General features: G+C 47.1%; 1 protein-coding gene across 1 annotated transcript in view; it reads left to right on the top strand.

The window, feature by feature from the left end:
* c21h3orf20 (chromosome 21 C3orf20 homolog) overlaps positions 1–18,952 on the top strand; it is a 106,003-nt gene that overhangs the window by 16,513 nt on the left and 70,538 nt on the right. The window contains exons 6-10 of the mRNA XM_033039318.1: positions 908–955; positions 3,949–4,048; positions 6,792–7,016; positions 11,635–11,790; positions 14,052–14,172. Coding sequence (XP_032895209.1) covers positions 908–955; positions 3,949–4,048; positions 6,792–7,016; positions 11,635–11,790; positions 14,052–14,172 — 650 coding nt within the window. The remainder of the gene's footprint in view (positions 1–907; positions 956–3,948; positions 4,049–6,791; positions 7,017–11,634; positions 11,791–14,051; positions 14,173–18,952) is intronic.

Below are 18,952 nucleotides of genomic sequence, written 5' to 3'. Positions count from 1 at the left end.
GGCTTTATACGCAGACAATTAAATCCAATTTATTCAAAATATTTACAAGCATATCTGTTGGCAAATTGAAAGTTGGTGCTTCACAACTGAAGGTGTCGAATGTGAGGGTGCAGTTGGAATACAATTGGTGTACACTTCTCAAGATGGTCAAAACTTGGCTTCAGAAAAGTGGCTCTCAGAAGTGTTGACCTAACAAGCAAAGAAATTGTGCACCAGTCATTGTTCTTTATATCTTATTAATATGAAAAAAGACAGTCATAGAGTCATACAGTGTGGAAGCAGGCCCTTCGGCCCAACATGTCGCATCTACACTAGTCCCAAGTGCCTGTGTTTGGCCCATATCTCTCTAAACCAGTCCTGTTTCAAATACCTGGCCTACCATCAGATATGGGACTAGGGGAGATTATGTGTTCGGCACGGACTAGAAGGGTTGAGATGGCCTGTTTCCGTGCTGTAATTGTTATATGGTTATATGGTTATATCAGGCATGGTAAGTACTATTCTTCCCCGAAGATAGACACAGAACAGTGGAGTCACTCAGCGGGACAGACAGCATCTCTGGAAAGAAGGAATGAGTGACGTTTTGGGTCGAGACACTTTTTCGGATTCTGAATCTGAGTCTGAAGAAGGGTCTCGAACAAAAATGTCACGCATTCCTTCTGTCCAAAGATGATGCTGCCTGTCCCGCTGAGTGACTCCACCATTTTGTGTCTATCTTCGGTGTAAACCAACATCTGCAGTTGCTTCCTACACTATTCTTCCCCAACATCTACAGTCTTTTGGGGGAGATCTCCAGCCTTCCACCGATCGCTGTGCGCAACCACCTACTGATTTCCACTCGAATTTTAAGTTTGTACTTCCAAATGTGGACGCAGTGAATGTGATTATATTGTATGTTTGATTCCAGGGTTCACAATCAGTTTCTCAGTATCATCCGGATCTTCAACTGAGGAAGGTAAGATATGGATTTAAAAATATAGAGATCGCTCTGTCCATCAAGTTCAATCTGATTCGTTCTTTTCCCAGGGTGGGAATTCAATTAAAAAAGTGCCGATTACCGGAGGTTTTGGGAACTGATTGCTTCGAGTTTAACCTGCTTGTGGAACAAGTGAGGGAAGATATTCTCCCACGGCCACTGGTGTCCTTGACAGTCGCAATTTCCATTTATACAGCAGCTGTATCCCAAAGAGTGTTATCATAATTAATTCTTCAGGGAACGAGTCTCTCTGAGGATCCTTCAATCCTTCTTTTCTGGTGCAGTTGAAAGCATCCTGACCGGAAACATCTCGATCTGGTTTGGCAACAGCTCTGCCCAGGACAGGAAGTCTCTGCAGAGAGTAGTGTGTTCGGCCAAACGCATCATGGGAACTGCACTCCCCCCCCCCCCTCCTATACACCAGGAGATGCAGATCCAGAGCCAGCAAGATCATGAAGGGCCTCTACCACCCCAGCAATGGACTGTTCCAGCTGCTACGATCAGGCAAGCGTCTCCGTTGTCACACTGTGAAAGCGGAGAGGATGAGACGGAGTCTCTTTGCACAGGCCATCAGGACTGTAAACTCTGATCTCCCCAGGGCATAAATACTGTTGTGTCTTTTTTTTAAATGTAAATACTGGTTCTGTTCTGTTGTACTGTTGTTTTGCACAATCCCGCAGGCATTGCCACTATCATTTCATTGCATATCTTGTATGTTTATGTGACAAATAAAGTTGACTTGACTTGACATGACAATGAGACAAAGATCAGACTGAAATGGGTCAACAGAGGTAACGAGCATAGCTTTCCAGGAATAATAGAAGTGAACTGTTATACAGCGTGGAAACAGGCCCATCTTGCCCACACTGACCAACATGTCCCAGCTACATTAGTCCCACCTGCCCGTGTTTGGCCCATATCCCTCCAAACTTGCCCTATCCATGTACCTGCCCAACTGTTTCTTAAACGTTGGGATAGTCCCTGCCTCAACTACCTCCTCCGGCAGCTTGCTCCATACACCCATTTTTCCATTCACCCCCCACACACAGTGCACCAAGGACGGGCCCGATACTCATGCCATTTTCACGCTACTCGCTCTCTCCGCTCTCGCAAATGCAAGCTCACGCCACGTGGCGCCATCTCACTGGGCAACTGGCGAAAGTGAGGACGCGCTGAAATGGTCCGCTATCACAGAAATCCACTAACTAGGTCAGTTATTGCCAGGGGTTACTTTAGTACATTTTTGGGAAGTTGAGACAGGGCAGGAAGTTCTCAATGTGCGTGCGGTAGGGCCCTGGGAACTGTAGTTCAGCTGTATGATCTACGAGTACAAATACACAGATCCCTAAACTTCACACGTGTAGGAAGATGCTGGTTCAAACTGAAGATAGACACAAAAGGCTGGAGTAACTCAGTGGGACAGGCTCGACACGAAACATCACCAGAGCATCTTTCTCCAGAGATGCTGCCTGTTCCGCTGAGTTAGTCCAACTTTTTGTGTCCAATAAAGTCACTTTGCAGGTTGTTAGGGTGATGAAGAAGGATTTTGTGGCCTTCATCAGTCAGGGAGTTGAGTCTAGAAGGTGGAACATTATGTTGCAGTTGTACAAAGACGGTGATGAGGCTACGGGACTCCACAACTTGAACCATAGGGATAGATTGGAAAAGCTCGGATTTGATTTTTTGGAGTGCAGGTGGTTGTGGAGTGGTCCTACAGAAGTGTATACAATTACGAAGGGAATAGTTCGGATGAGTGCAGGGTCTTTCCCAGGATAGGAGAATGAAAAACTGGAGGACACAGGTTCAAGGTGAGAGGGCAAACATTTAATGGGAATCTGCTGGTTAATTTATTTCACACAGATGGTAGTGGGTACATGATGTGAGCTGCCAGGGGAAGTAGGTTAAGGCAGGCACAATAGCAACATTTAAAAACAGACTTGGACTGGTAGAGGGATAGAAAAGGTTTGGAGGGATATGCACCAAACGCGGGCAAATATGACTAACTTGGTCGGCATGGATGAGTTGGGCTGAAGGGCCTGTTTCTCTGTTGTATGATTCCATGACTCTACCTCCTTCTGGACTAGTGTAGACTTCCCACAGTGAAAGCCAGCTTACCGGCAACTCCTTCCTTCCCACATGAGACAGTTCCATCAGCTCACCCTGACATTAGCCGGTCTAATCGATTTCCTGGGCCTACGCCATCTCCCGGTTGCTCAACGATTTAATTCCCCCTCCCATTATTCCCACACTGACCTTTCTGTCCTGGGCCTCCTCCATTGTCAGAGTGAGGCCCAGCGCAAATTGGAGGAACAGCACCTGATATTTCGCTTGGGCAGTGATATTTATACACCCCAGCGGTATAAATATTGTTTTCTCTAACTTCAAGTAACCCTTCCTTTCCCCCTCCCTCTGTTCCTCCCCAAACCCTAATTCTCCGACTAGTTTCACTTGTCCTCCTGATTAATTTTCCTGTTTGTATGCCTCTTCCCCTCAGCCATCAATGAACCATTCTACATTTCCTCGATCATCGTCTGCTTTGATCTGTCCTTTTCACGCCTTATATGCTATTTGTACAATTCCATATCTCTATTTTCGCTCTGCCCTGACTCTCAATATGAAGAAGGGTCTCGACCCGAAACGTCACCCATTCCTTCTCTCCAGAGATGCTGCATGAGTTGCTCCAGCATCTTCTGTCTATCTGAAGTTATAGACAATAGACAATAGGTGCAGGAGCAGGCCATTCGGCTCTTCGAGCCAGCACCGCCATTCAATGTGATCATGGCTGATATGGTACATAGTTGGTATGGTTGATGCCGTACCAGCAGAGGCAATGCTGGCAGTTGCCTTACACAATGGTTCAATAAAGGGCCGAATGCTGTTTTCTCACAAATTGAACACTAAATCCAGGACTTTCTGCCCATCTTGCTGCAAATCATTTATTACTATCACACTATCCATTGATTGTTTGCCAGGGTGGCTCATTAAGCCATATGATGACGTCTTTGCAAAAATGGACATGAAGACAATCTACAGACTGATGTTGGCGAAGATCCAAGCTGCAAACACAAGGATGTAAATATTGAACATTTAATCACCCCCCGACCCTTTTTATTGGGATAAATATATTAAAGATAGCAAGGCACTGAGGTGGGTGCAGAGAAGATCTAATAAGAATACGAAACATTAGTTGTGGATAGATGAATGAAATTTGCAATTGCATTTCCATTGCCTGAGATGGTATTGTGGAGCAGAAGTAGAGTTGCTCCTTTACAGCGCCTGATATCCGGGTTTAAACCTGACTACGGGTGCTGTCTGGATGAAGTTTGTACGTTCTCCCCGTGACCTTTCTCTGGGTGCTCGAGTTTCTGCTCACACTTCAAAGACGTACAGGTTTGTCGGCTCATTGGCTTGGTAAAATTGTAAATTGTCTCTGGTGAGTAGGATAATGCTAGTGTATGGGGATCACTGGTCGGTGCGGACTCGGTGGGCCAAAGGGCCTGTTTCCGTGCTGTCCCTCTAAACTCAACTCAACGAAAGAAGCTTATGGGAGAGTTAATAGAGGTTTTCAAATTGAAGAAGAATTTTGAAAAGAATAAACTTACGAATAACCTTTTCCCACTGACAGCGGTACTCATCAAAGATTGTGGAGATTTTGTTCCCATACCTGGACAAAAACAAACCTGGAGGAACTCAGCGGTTCAGATGGCAACTGTGGCGGGAAATGGTCTGAGAATGTTTCGAATGGAGACCTCCCAAGACTGATGGAATGGAGGGAGATAATTGCTAGGAAGCTTTTTGCTCCTTCTCCCATCAACATCAGTGTGAAGAAGGGCCTCATCCTGAAACGTTGTCTGCCCATTTTCCTCCCTGTTTGACCCACTGAGTTCCTCCAGCAGTTTGGTCTTTGCTCAAGATTCCACGCCTGCGCTCTCTTATTCCAATACTTACTTCTGTTTGATTCTCAATCAAAAACCCACCCACGTCCTCAATCAAGCTTCAGTCTGCTTTCTTGGAGAAAACGGAGTGATTTTACAGGTGGATATGATCAGAGAACGTGGGAGGGGTTTGGGAAGAGCAGCAACGCAGTTTATGGCTGACTGACCCTGTGGCCAAATGGAGACTGGAATCTCACCTTCTTCTGACAAGAGTCGCTATGTGGTGGGCTGGATTGGAACTGAAAGTTCAGGCGGAAGGGGACATCTTCCCACCAGAGAGCAGACTGTAATGGGGCAGACTGTAGGTATACAGAATTACGTAGAATGTAAAAGACAGAAATTGATTGTTCAGCTCAAAGGTGTTAATGTTCCACATGAGCCTCCTCTTCCTCGTTCCATTGGAATCTTCTACTCTTGCTCCATGTGTATTTCCCCAGCTTCCCCTTAGGTCCATCCATTGCATTTGCCCCAGTTGCCCCAGGGAGGCACAGTGGGGCAGCAGTAGAGTTGCTGCCTCGCATTGCCGGAGATCCGGGTTCGATCCTGACTACGGGTGCCGTCTGTACGGAGTTTGCACGCTCTCCCCGTGATCTGCATGGGTTTTCTCCGGGATCTTCCGTTTCCTCCCACACTCCGAAGACACATAGATTTGTACGTTAATTGGCTTGGTATAATTGTAAATTGTCCCTAGTGTGTATATGGTAATGTGCAGGGATTGGTGGCTGGCACGAACTCAGTGGACTGAAGGGTCTGTTTGCATGCTATATCTCTAAACTAAACTGAACTAAATGTGGTCTACATTATCACCGTAGTCTGGGATAAACTGCTATTTTCATGTCCTCATTGGATATGCTCATAATGATGATATACTAATTTCTTCCAATTTTGCCCTTTATCACAAGTAAATCTCATTGATACCTTGATAAATCACAATTAAAACACAAGTACTTGTGCTATAACACCAGGGGAAGCACTCAACCAAGAAAACTAACCCCAAGCCAAAGTAGTATCTAAACTGATTAGACAGACCTATGCTGAGGACAATGATTAACTCCATTGGCAAAAACCAGCTACATACATGTTAATAAGCACATTAAAACAAAAACAATTGTGTAGATGTAAGTACAGCATTGGGGTTATTAAGTGGGCACCTCCCTTCACTGGAGTTTCATTGTTAAGGCCCTGTCCCACTTTCCCGAGTTATTCGCAAACTCTCCCGAGTTTTCCCCTTGATTCAAACTCGCAGAATGTTCGTAACAAGTCCGTAGGAGTCCGTGAATATATCACAGCGGCTCGTTATGTCAGCCGCAGGTACTCGGGGCATCAGGTAAGCCGGGTCGTTTTTTCCAGCCTGATAAAAAATGTCCACAAGTTAAAAAATAGCCCCGAGTACCTATCTATGGCTGGCATAACGAGCCGCTACGATATATCCACGGACTCCTACGGACACGTTATGAACATTCTGCGAGTTTGAATCAAGGGAAAAACTCGGGAGAATTTGTGAATAACTCGGGACAGTGGGACAGGCCCTATATAGGCCCACAACACCTCTGGAAGGCTCAGCAGTTAGTTCTTGTGTCCCAGAACCACATCCCCTCCCCATCAATACCAGCGCTCACCACCTATTCTACCAGTATCTACAAAATAAAGGATAGGACTCAAACAAATGGTATAAGTTGATGCGTAAAGTTGTGCTTGGCGATTGTGAGTGCAGGTGAAGATGATAGAAAGCTAGAGAAGGGAAGGCACAATGAAGCCTTCTGTATCCTCAATGGTCATGCTTGTGTTCTGGCCAACAATGTACGTGGCCATCGTTTACAACATGAATCGGCAGCCATTTTGAAATGTCCCCAAGTAATTTTGTTTTACTTTCTACTCAGAAAATTGCAAAGGATGAATATGGCAAAGTACGGATATAACAACCCCGTTATCCTCCTCCATTACGAAGAGGCCAGAACTGTGCCCTTGAGCAAGTACAGGAAGCAGGCTTCAGCCCCTGTGTTCACTCTAAGGGATGGAAAGCCTCCAATCCCAGCCATGAAAGTGGAAAACCCTGCCTTAAATAAACTACATTATGCATTAAATGATGGATCGTGCATCATTTAGTATCCTTCAAACTTCGATAACAGCATGTTCAATTACATCGGGCGGTATTCATTGTCTTTGAAATGGGAACAAATGGAAGGATGAATTGGTGCAAGGAGCCTGGACTTGTAGCCAGTGGATGCTATTGAAATGGAACTCTGCTTAATCTAGTGGCTGGAATGAAATGGAAGCCTCAAATGATCTTTCCAGGATAAGGGAGCTTAGTATACGATGTGAAGGTTAAAAGTCCAAAATCAAGTCAGTTATGGAAACAGAGATTAGTGTAGAGGGGAAAGGTGAACAATGTTATGAGGGGAGACATGATGAGGTGAGGGAGAGTGAGAGGGGATATGATGAGGGTGATGAGAGGCTGAAATGGGTCTGTATTCCTTGCACTTCAGAAGACTGAGGAGTGATCTCAAACGGACAAGATCCTAAGGGAGCTTAGATTAGTGGGGGTGTCGGAGGGTACAGGACGAAGGCAGGAGAATGGGGTTGAGAGGTAAAGATAGATCAGCCATGATTGAATGGCGGTGTAGACCTGATGGGCCGAATGACCTAACTCTGCTCCTAGAACCTATTAGCTTGACAGGATATTTGTGAAATGTTTTCACCAGTGAGAGAATCGTGACCAAGAGGAGATAATGACAGGATAAGGGGGCAGCCATTTTAAACTGAGGGGCATAGAAGCCTCTTCTCTATAAGGGTCGTGAATCTCTGTAATTCTCTGCCCCCAAGGGTGGTGGAGGCCGGATCATTAAATATATTTAACATGGAGATAGATCAATATTTGACAGATTAGGGAATTATGGGGAACTGCAGAGAAAGAGTTGCTACGATCATGCAGAATAGTGGGGCAGTCTTGAGAGGCCTAGTTGGGGGCCTGCTCCTGTTTTCTTGCGTTCTTGTGTCTCGTGGGAGCTGGGTGCGTGTGGAATTGGAATGGGGAAGAGAGATGGGGTGAGTGCGTAAGATGGTGGTTGCAGTATAGTGAGGGAGTGGGCGTAATGGGGTGAGTGGGAGAGAGAGGAGGGGTTCTGGTTGAAGGTACGAGTGACGGGGCAGCATGGAGGCGACGTGGGAAGGTGGCAGAGCATGCTGGGTGAGAGCGATCAAGAGGGTACGGTGGAATTATTGGGGATGGGGAGTTGTATGTGGAGGGGTGGGAGTGTTTGGGCAAAGTGATCGTGGCGGGAAGGGGACATGTGATGGGGCAGGATACAAACAATGCAGGACCAGAAGTGTGAGATTGAGGTGAAATGACAGCGGTGGGGAAGGGCCAGTCATGAGATCATAAGTAATAAGGAGCCCAATTAAGGCCATTCGGCCCATCGAGTCTACTCCGCCATTCAATCATGGCGGCCCTTTCTCTCCCTCCTAACCCCATTCTCCTGCCTTCTCCCCGTAACCCCTGACACCCCCGGACTAATCACATTGAGGTAAATGAGAGATGGGGGAGGGTTGGTGATGAGGTAAAATGAGAGATGAACTAGGCAGAAGGATGAGGGCTTTGGGGGAACGATGGGAATGACAGAGGGGGTGTGGGGGGGGGGGAGGGTAAGTTGTGGGGAAGTTACTGGAGATGGGGAACGGTGAAAGTGGTGGAGTCGGGGTGATAGGCCCAGACAATGAGGGGGGGGGGGGACAGAGAGAGTGATGGCGAGGGAGGAAATTGGGAATGACAGGGTGGCTGAGAGTGATGAGTCTGTAGTGTGAGTGATGTGCAGAGTGGTGGGGGAGGGTAGAGTGGTGGGGGAGGGTAGAGGGAGGATGCACAAGTGGTTGGAAAGAGTGAGATTTGGTGTGAGTGAGGTGTGGGTGGGAAAGGATGAATGGGTATAATAATGGTGATGTATGAGATTGATGGGTGAGGGTGTGACTGGTGAGGCAGTCAGGATTGATGGTATGTTTTGAGCGGGTTCATAAGTTCGCAAGTTATTGGAGCAGGATTAGGCCATTCGGCCCATCATGTCCACTCCGCCATTCAATCATGTCTGATCTATCTTCCCCTCTCAACCCCATTCTCCTGCCTTCTCACCATCACCCCTGACACCAGTACTAATCAAGAATCTGTCTATCTCTGCCTTAAAAATATCCATTGACTTGTTTGGATTCCACAGGGTTCCACAGGGTTAGAGTGACAGGGTTCGGGGTAAATAAATGGGATGGTGAAAATAATGATCACGTTGAGGATGATGATTGAGAGCGAGGTCAGAGAGGTCGAGAGTGGAGGGTAAAGTTGGACAGAGAGAGGTGATAACATGTCATAAAAAGGAACTGCAGATGGTAGTTTATACCAGAGATAAGACACAAAATGCTGGAGTAACTTAGTGGGTCCGGAAACATCTCTGGAGAGAATGGATAGGTGACGTTTCAATAGACAATAGACAATAGGTGCAGGAGTAGGCCATTCGGCCCTTTGAGACAGACCCTTCGGTCTGGCACTCTTCTTCAAACTGGTTGTGGGGGAAACTGGAAGCAAGAAAAGGCCAGGACAGATCAGGGCTGACACCACGTGCCCTCAGGCAGAGAGGTTCCCTGACAGGCTGATTGTTGGCTAGGGATAGTGTGATGCCAAGAGGTGATACATTATTGTGAAATGTGAGGCTGGTTATCTGATTTCTAGTGGGGGGGGGGGGAAGTAAAGTGGGAGGGGGAGTGTTCGTAGAAGTTACCTAAAATTAGATAATTCAATATTGCTGGGTTGTAAGCTGCCCGATTGAAATGTGAGGTGCTGTTTCTCCAATCTGCCTGTGGCCTCACTTTGGCAATGGAGGAGGCCCTGGACATGGGCGTCAGTATGAGAATGGAAGGGGAGTTAACATGATGATCCAGCAGGGTACTGAGCGTAAGGATTCGGCAAAATGCCTGCCAAGTCTACGCTCTGTCTCGCCAATGTCCAAGACCCCACATTGGGAACACCAGATGCAATAGATGAGGTTAGAGAAGGTGCATGTAAACCTCTGTCTCACCTGGAAGGACTGTCAGGGTCTCTGGTTGGTGTCGAGAGAGGGGTTATAAGGGGCAGGTGTTACAGGGCAAAGCATCTGAGGAGGGGATAGTATGGGTGGGAAGGGATGAGTGAAGCAAGAAGTTGCGGAGGGAATAGTCTCTGGAAGGCCGAAAGGGGTGGAGATAGGAAGATGTGATTATTGGTGCGGAACGGCGAAAAGAGGTTGGGCAGATGAGTGTTGTGGACAGGTTGAAAATGATAAAGAAAGTAGGAGTGGCGGTGGAAGATGAGAGTGACGGGAGATGGGGCGAGGTGTGTAGAGAAGGTGAGAGTGACGGGGGACGGGGCGAGGTGTGTAGAGAAGGTGAGAGTGACGGGAGAAGGGGCGAGGTGTGTAGAGAAGGTGAGAGTGGGGGGAGAAGGGGCGAGGTGTGTAGAGAAGGTGAGAGTGACGGGAGACGGGGCGAGGTGTGTAGAGAAGGTGAGAGTGGGGGGAGACGGGGCGAGGTGTGTAGAGAAGGTGAGAGTGACTGGAGACGGGGCGAGGTGTGTAGAGAAGGTGAGAGTGACGGGAGACAGGGCGAGGTGTGTAGAGAAGGTGAGAGTGGGGGGAAGTGTGCAGTAAAGGTGAGAGTGATGGCATTGAGAATGCCGCAGGAGGAGTGAATGGAGGACATTAGTGCTAACGATAGGAGTGGGTAAGAATCATTGGGTGAGGGGGAAAGGTAAGAATGTTGTGTGTGGGTGAGGATGGGAGTAACGGGAGGACAGTCCAATGTGGTGGGGAAGTAAAAGTTCAGTTTAGTTTATTGTCACATGTAGCGAGGTACAGTGAAGAGTGGTGAAGATTGGTGTGACTGGTGGGGAAGGAAGGGAGTTATGGGGAAGTGATGAGAGTAGATAGGGCTCTTAAAAATAGCAGTCAGGGGATATGGGGGAAGGCAGGAGCGGGGTACTGATTGGAGATGATCAGCCATGATCACATTGAATGGCAGTGCAGGCTCGAAGGTCCGAATGGCCTACTCCTGCACCTATTGTCTATGGTCTATGGAGTAACAAACATGCTTGAGGAATGATCAGTCTGAAGAAGTGTCTCGACCCGAAACATCACCCATTCCTTCTCTCCAGAGATGCTGCCTGTCCCGCTGAGTTACTCCAGCATTTTGTATCTATCTTTGAAAATGACATTGATGGTTTGCTGGGACAGCGGTGGGGAAAATGGCGGTGAGGGAGGGGTGATTTTGTCCTGTTGAAGAGTATGATGACTTTGACATTCTTTTCATAACAAACAGAAGATGATGGTGAGAGTGAAGCGTGAATTAAATGGTGAATCTGTGGAATTCATTGTCAACGATGTCTTTGGAGGGCAAGTCGATGGATATTATTACGACAGAGAAAATTTCTTGATTAGTACGAGTTTCAGGGGTTATGGGGAGAGGAAGGCAGGGGAATGGGGTTAGGAGGAAGAGCCATGATTGAATGGCGGAGTAGACTTGATGGGCCGAATGGCCTAATTCTGCTATCACTTATGACCGAATGGCGTAATTCTGCTCCTATCACCTATGACCTTATGAAATAGCTAATCAGGTGTTGTGTGTCATTTTGAAAGTAAGCCTGTCATATGTTACACCAGCTACTAATGAATCCTGGTAATATCTGTTGTTACTCCTTGACCCTAAGTGCAGTTACCCTTCTGGTAATCTTGCTGTATGTCGCAGTCACTCTGGCCTCTCCTGCCCAGAAGCATTTTACACCAATATCTTCAATGATTCGGCAGAATATCCCACTCTCGTGGGCAGCTTCACACCATTTGGCTGCGGAAGCATTTTCTTAACCGGGATGTAAGTGTTCAATAAAAATAGAGTTGTAATACAATGGCAAAATACTTTGCAAACTGGAAATGTGAAATAAGAGCGGCATGGCGGCACAGCAGTAGAGTTGCTGCCATAAACCCCTGTCCCACGGTACGAGTTCATTCCAAGAGCTCTCCCAAGTTTAAAAAAAAATCAAACTCATGGTAAGCACGGAGAATGAATGTAGCGGGTACGTCGGAGTTCGGGGACGTCTCTTAGCGGCTCGTAACGCTAACGGCAGGAACTCGGGAAGACTCGCTAACAGCAGGTAAGCACGGGAAGACTCGTGACGATTTTTCAACATGTTGAAAAATGGTGGTGAGAGTGAAGCGTGAGTTAAATGGTGAATCTGTGGAATTCATTATCAACAAAGTCTTTTTTCAACATGTTGAAAAATGTCCACGAGAGCCCCGAGTACCGACGAGTGGCCATTACCGTAAATCTCCGAGTTCGAATCAGGGCAAACTCGGGAGAGCTCTTGGAATGAACTCATACCGTGGGACAGGGGTTTTACAGTGCCAGAAACCCAGGTTCGATCCTGACTGCGGGTGCTGTCTGTACGGAGTTTGTACGTTGCCCCTGTGATGCCGTGGGTTTTCTCCGGGTGCTCCGGTTTCCTCCCACACTCCAAAGACGTGCAGGTTTGTAGGTTAATTGGCTTCAATAAACTTGTAAATCAGCCATAGTACATGTAGGATCGTGTTAGTGTACGGGGGTGTTCAGTGCGGACTCAGTGGTGCGGGAGGGTCTGTTTCCGCACTGTATCTCTAAAGTCTAAAGTTAATTGGTTACAGTAAATGATCCCAGGTGCATAGGTGGATGATAACAGAATTGGGGTGTTGATAGGCAAGTGTGTTGGAATCGCGTGGACTCGGTGGGCTGGAGTATCTCTAATATTCCCCGCTGTATCTCTAAACTAAACTAAACTAAACTAAACTAAACTAAACTAAACCACAGAACAGAAAATTACTCAGCAGGACAGGCAGTGTCTGTGGAGAAAGAAATAGAATGAGGAAAAAAAAGTGATTTAACATGTTTTAAGATGCAGTGACAAAGGGCAATGGAGCCAAGAACAAAGTTAAAACTTTGCGGACGGATAGATGGGCAGAATTTAAATTGATAAATTAAATGACTAAATATAGAATATAGAAACGTACAGTGCACAAGGTACAGGCCCTTCGGCCCACAGTGTTGATGCTGAATATGATGGCAAGTGAAAGTGATCTCCTATGCGTGCATGTGATCCATATCCCTACTCTTCCCGCATATCCACCTGCCTATCCCAAAGCTTTAGAAATTCCATTATCATATCAGCCTCCACCACCAGCCTTGGCAGTGCATTCCACTCTGTGGAACATGTCTTGCTCCACACATCTTTAAACTTTGCTCCACTTACCGAGGCATTTAGATTAGTTGATTATTGTCACATGTACTAAGGTACAGTGAGAAGCTTTTTGTTGCATGCTGCCCAGTCAGCGTAAAGATTATACATGATTACAATGAAGCCGTCCACAGTGTACAGATACAGGACAAAGGGTATAATATTTAGTGCAAGATAAAGTCCGTTCAAGGTAGTTCAAAGGTCTCCAATGAGGTAGATGGGAGGTCAGTACTGCCCTCTAACTGGTGAGAGGACTTTTCAATTGCTTGATAACAGCTGGGAAGAAACTGGGATCAAAATATCACCTATCCATGTCCTCCAGAGATCCTGCCTGATCCGCTGAGTTGGAACTGTCCCACTTACGCGATTTTTTCGGCGACTAAACCGTCTCCCCCACCTGGTTTGCTAGATGTGGAGGGGTCTGTGGACCCCCAGCCCCAGCAGGACCTGTCAAAGGGCGGATGAGCTTCTAGCGAGCCAACGGCCATCCACACTTCAGTAGAAGTTGCGATCACTGTCGTACGTAGCATTGTAAGGAACAATGATAAAGCACACACACACCAAAATCCTAGACTTCCAGCGGCGGAGGTCCGCAGGAACTGGAGGACAGAGAAGTGTGGAGCGTCCGTCACCGTTCCCGTCGGAAACCAGCACCACTGCGTCACTAATGTTTTCAACGATGATGAATGAATGAATGACTGTGACTTGACCAGGGACCACTGGCAGAGCCGTGAGGAGAGAAGAGGAGAATTGGCCTCTTTCAATAACTCTTTGAAAGAGAAGGGCAGGACAGGCAAAACAGGTTCCTTCAATGTTGTGATTCTAAGTTTGTAATGAAATTGTCTCTAATTGCTTCTTCTGTTCCTAGAAAGGCGAAGGTCCTGCTGTACCATGAAGAGGGCGGTTTGTTGATAGATGAAAATAAAATTTCAATGAAACATTGGAATTGGCCAAAGAGAGGAAAGCTTCCGGAGCCGATTTGGGTGCAGGTACGTTTTCTTGCAGAGTCTCAGACAAAACTTTCAGACAATAAGATTTACAAATGTAAGTATTAATGGGGAAGCTGGAGGATATTGTGCACTCTGCTGTTCCAGGGAGGATGCCTGGCTTCTAGTACTGCTCATAGTTTAGTTTAGAGATATAGCGCAGAAACAGGCCCTTCGGCCTGCCGAGTCCGCGCCGACCAGCGATCCCCGCACACTAGCACTATCCGACACACACTGGAGACAATTTACAATTTTACCAAGCCAATTAACCTCCAAACCTGTGTGTCTTTGGAGTGTGGGAGGAATCCGGAGAAAACCCACGCAGGTCACAGGGGATAACGTACAAACTCCATACAGACAGCACCCATAGTCAGGATCAAACTTGGGTCTCTGGCGCTGTGAGGCAGCAACTCTACCGCTGTGCCACCGTGCCACCCACAAGCATTCCTTAAGGGGCTGTCCCACTTGGGCGAACTAATCTGCGAGTTCTGACGAGTTTGCCCTCGACTCATACTCGCAGCATGGTCGACACAAGGTCGTAGGAGGTCTTCTAGTAGGAGGTCGAGTACGCGGAGACCACTCTCGAGCATGAAGGAGAGTGATCTCTCCTTCATGCTCGAGAGTGGTCTCCGCGTACTCGAGGCCTCAGCTAGGTTGCGGCGTTTTTTTCATTATGTCAAAAAATGCCCGCGAGTAAAAAAAGGTCGCCATGGAAAAAATCGATATTTATTTTACTCGTAGGTTTAGTCGTAGTAGGTCGTAGTATGTTAGTCGTAGGTAATCGAGGGTAGTCGAAGATAGTCGAAGGTAGTCGTAGATAGTCTTCATCATAGTCGAAGGGAGGTCGAAGGAGGTTGTCTTCACTCTCCACTATTCTGTGTCCAATTTTCCCGAAGTTAGTCGTAGCTAGTCGAAGCTGGTCTTCAACATAGTCGAAGGAGGTCTTCAACATGTCATTTTTTCAAACTCTTCTAAACTCGCCAATTAGGTCGCCCAAGTGGGACAGCCCCTTTAGGGACATGGAGACCAAGGTTTAAATCTGAGGGGGGAAGCAAACAAGGGAGAACAATAAAGGCGAGGGGGAAGCTTTAAAGGGGGTAAAACTAAGGAAAAGGCCAAGGGAGATTCAAGGGAGGGGCAGACGAAGACTGAGGGACAAGGATGCGGAGGCTCAAGGCAAGGGTTGTGAGGGGAGCAGACCCGAGGCTGTGATGAGCATGGAGCCAGGATAGGGAGGCAGAAGGGAAAGGCAGGAGTCCATGGAAGGTACACAAAAATGCTGGAGAAACTCAGCGGGTGCAGCAGCATCTATGGAGCGAAGGAAACATAGAAACATAGAAACATAGAAATTAGGTGCAGCAGTAGGCCATTCGGCCCTTCGAGCCTGCACCGCCATTCAATATGATCATGGCTGATCATCCAACTCAGTATCCCGTACCTGCCTTCTCTCCATACCCCCTGATCCCCTTAGCCACAAGGGCCACATCTAACTCCCTCTTAAATATAGCCAATGAACTGGCCTCGACTACCCTCTGTGGCAGGGAGTTCCAGAGATTCACCACTCTCTGTGTGAAAAAAGTTCTTCTCATAGGCAACGTTTCGGGACGAAACCCTTTTTCAGACTGCACCCGCTGAGTTTCTCCAGCATTTTTGTGTTCCTTCGATTTTCCAGCATCTGCAGTACCTTCTTGAACAGGAGTCCATGGATATGGGTGGAGGTGGTGGGTGACAAAAAGGTGAAAAGGGGCTGAGGGGACATGTAGGTCAATGGAGGGTGATAGGAGCAGCTGGGGATGGGGGTGAAAGCGGATCTAAAGATGAAAGGAAACTTAATCAGCCGAGAACTTGTAACGAATGAAAGTCACGGAATTTGCACCAAGAACTAATGTCCCATTGGCACCTACAGGTTGATCTCATTAAGAATAGCAAGACAGCAATTGGCTGATAATATTTTCCAATTGGTTATAACGTAGTCCTTGAGTTTGGTGAGGAGCAGCAAAACAGCACTAAACAGAGCTCCGCTTTCTTCCCACACTCCAAAGACGTAAAGGTTTGTAGGTTAATTAGCTTGGTAAAACTATAAAAATGTCCCTAGGGTGCCGGATCGTGCGAGTGCATGTGGACCGTTGGTCGGCGCGGACTCGGTGGGCCAAATAATCTGTCCCCACGCTGTATCTCTAAAACCGAAAGTCTAAAATCTAATGGAAATAATTTCTGCATATCCACTCTGTCAATGCACCTCTTACACCTCTTAATCGGGTCCTCCCTCATTCTGCTAACCTCCAGCAGGCACAATTCTAGCCCGTCCAACTGTTCCTTGTAAAAGACCCACCTCCTTCCAAGTATTAACCTAGTAAACTTCTAGTCTGCTTCCAACATCCTCTGGAGATCAATAATGTACACGGTGCTCCCGCCCGCGTGATATCACTAATAACCCATATAAGTAAAGCATAACCTTCCTACCAACTCTTCAATCAATTAACAATGACATTCTGAGAATTGTGCTAATTAATTGCAGTACTTGCATTTAGAAACATAGAAACATAGAAAATAGGTGCAGGAGTAGGCCATTCGGCCCTTCGAGTCTGCACCGTCATTCAATATGATCATGGCTGATCATCCAACTCAGTATCCTGTACCTGCCTTCTCTCCATACCCCCTGATCCCTTTAGCCACAAGGGCCGCATCTAACTCATTTAATGGTACACCAGTCATTGAAAGTAGGCATGCAGGTGCAGCAGGCAGTGAAGAAAGCAAATGGTATGTTAGCATTCAAAGGATTTGAGTGTAAGAGCAGGGAGGTTCTACTGCAGTTGTACAGGGTCTTGGTGAGACCACACCTGGAGTATTGCGTACAGTTTTGGTCTCCAAATCTGAGGAAATACGTTCTTGCCATAGAGGGAGTACAGAGGAGGTTCACCAGACTGATTCCTGGGATGTCAGGACTTTCATATGAAGAAAGACTGGATAGACTTGGCTTGTACTCGCTAGAATTTAGAAGATTGAGGGGGGATCTTATAGAAACTCACAAAATTCTTAAGGGGTTGGACAGGCTAGATGCAGGAAGATTGTTCCCGATGTTGGGGAAGTCCAGAACAAGGGATCACAGTTTAAGGATAAAGGGGAAATCCTTTAGGACCGAGATGAGAAAAACATTTTTTACACAGAGAGTGGTGAATCTCTGGAACTCTCTGCCACAGAAGATAGTTGAGGCCAGTTCATTGGCTATATTTAAGAGGGAGTTAGATGTGGCCCTTGTGGCTACAGGGATCAGGGGGTATGGAGAGAAGGCAGGTACAGGATACTGAGTTGGATGATCAGCCATGATCATATTGAATGGCGGTGCAGGCTCGAAGGGCCGAATGGCCTACTCCTGCACCTATTTTCTATGTTTCTATGTTTATTTTTGCAGTACGTGCAGTGGGACAATCAGATCCCTCTACAATCTCTCACAGTTTGAATTAGACCCTTCTATTTATTTTTCCCAACAATTTCACACTTCCCACGTTATACTTTCCTACTCGTCTAACTGACATAAAGCAACCCTTCCAGAATTCTCCACTGCTCCTCATTATATCCCAACACTGCTCCTGAAGAAATGATTTAAAAGTCTTCTTGTGTCCTCTACACAACTCACTTTCCTACCTATCCTTGTGACATCGGCAAATGTAGCCATCGCACCAGCCATGCCTTCACCCACGTCAGTCGAATGAGTTGTAGACTTTGAAGCCCCAGCACTTATCACTTCATTATAGGTTGCCAACTGGATGAAGTCCCATTTATGTCTACTCTCTTTATGTCTGTCAATGAGACTTCTGACGTTGCTACTGTTGTCAATTAGCGGTTTGACACAAAATGCTGGAATTACTCAGTGGGCCTGGCAGCATCTCTGGAGAAAAGGAATAGAAATAGGTGGCGTTTCATGTCAAAAACCTTCTTCAGACGCTTCAGATGTCACCTATTCATTTCCCCCAGAGATGCTGCCTGAACCAAATGTGACCTATTGCTTTTCTCCAGAGATGCTGAGTAACTCCAGCATCTTCGGTGTAAAGATAGTTCCTTCCTACTCAATTAGGGGTAAACCTGATCTTAAAAAAAAAGACGTGTTTCTACACAAAACATCTCTTCCTGAATTCTCTACTACTGCTCAATGTATCTTACAAACCCCGCTCCTGGAGAGATTATTTAAAAATAACTTGATAGTAAAGTAAAAAATTAAAGTGTCCTTTATTGTCATTCAAACTTTTAGCTTGAACGAAGTTGCGTGCCTTGCAGTCATGAAAGAGAATAAAATAACAGAACACACACTTAACACAGTTCAACATCCACCACAGTGAGTCTTACCAGGCACCTCCTCACTGTGATGGAAGGCAAAAGTCTCAAAGTCCTTGTCTCTTCCTTCCTTGTTCTCCCTCTGCGTTGAGGCGATCCAGGCTTCCGGTGTTAGGCCCCCCGCCGGGTGATGGTAAGTCCCGCGGCCCGAATCCAAGCTCCGCGAACGGGCCGATTCAAACTCCGCGGCCCGGGGCGGACGAAGCTGCCACCCTCCAGTCCAGCGGACGAAGCTGTTGTTGCGGGAGCTCCGGAGAATGGGTCACCAACCTGTGACCTGCGAGCTCCCGATGTTGTCGTCCACTGGGCCCGAGGCCGAAGCCTGCGAGGCTCCGAAGTCGGGTCTCCACCGCAGCCCCGAAGTTGGCCAGCTTCACGATGACGAGTTCTGGCTCTGCCTCCGGAACCTCGAGGTCGGTCCCAGTTGGAGGCCGCCAGCTCCGCGATTAGG

This window comes from Amblyraja radiata, chromosome 21 (genome assembly GCF_010909765.2).
Source record: "Amblyraja radiata isolate CabotCenter1 chromosome 21, sAmbRad1.1.pri, whole genome shotgun sequence".
Lineage (NCBI taxonomy): Eukaryota > Metazoa > Chordata > Chondrichthyes > Rajiformes > Rajidae > Amblyraja > Amblyraja radiata.
Note: the sequence above shows the minus strand (reverse complement) of the source record. Positions and strands in the feature narration are given on the sequence as shown.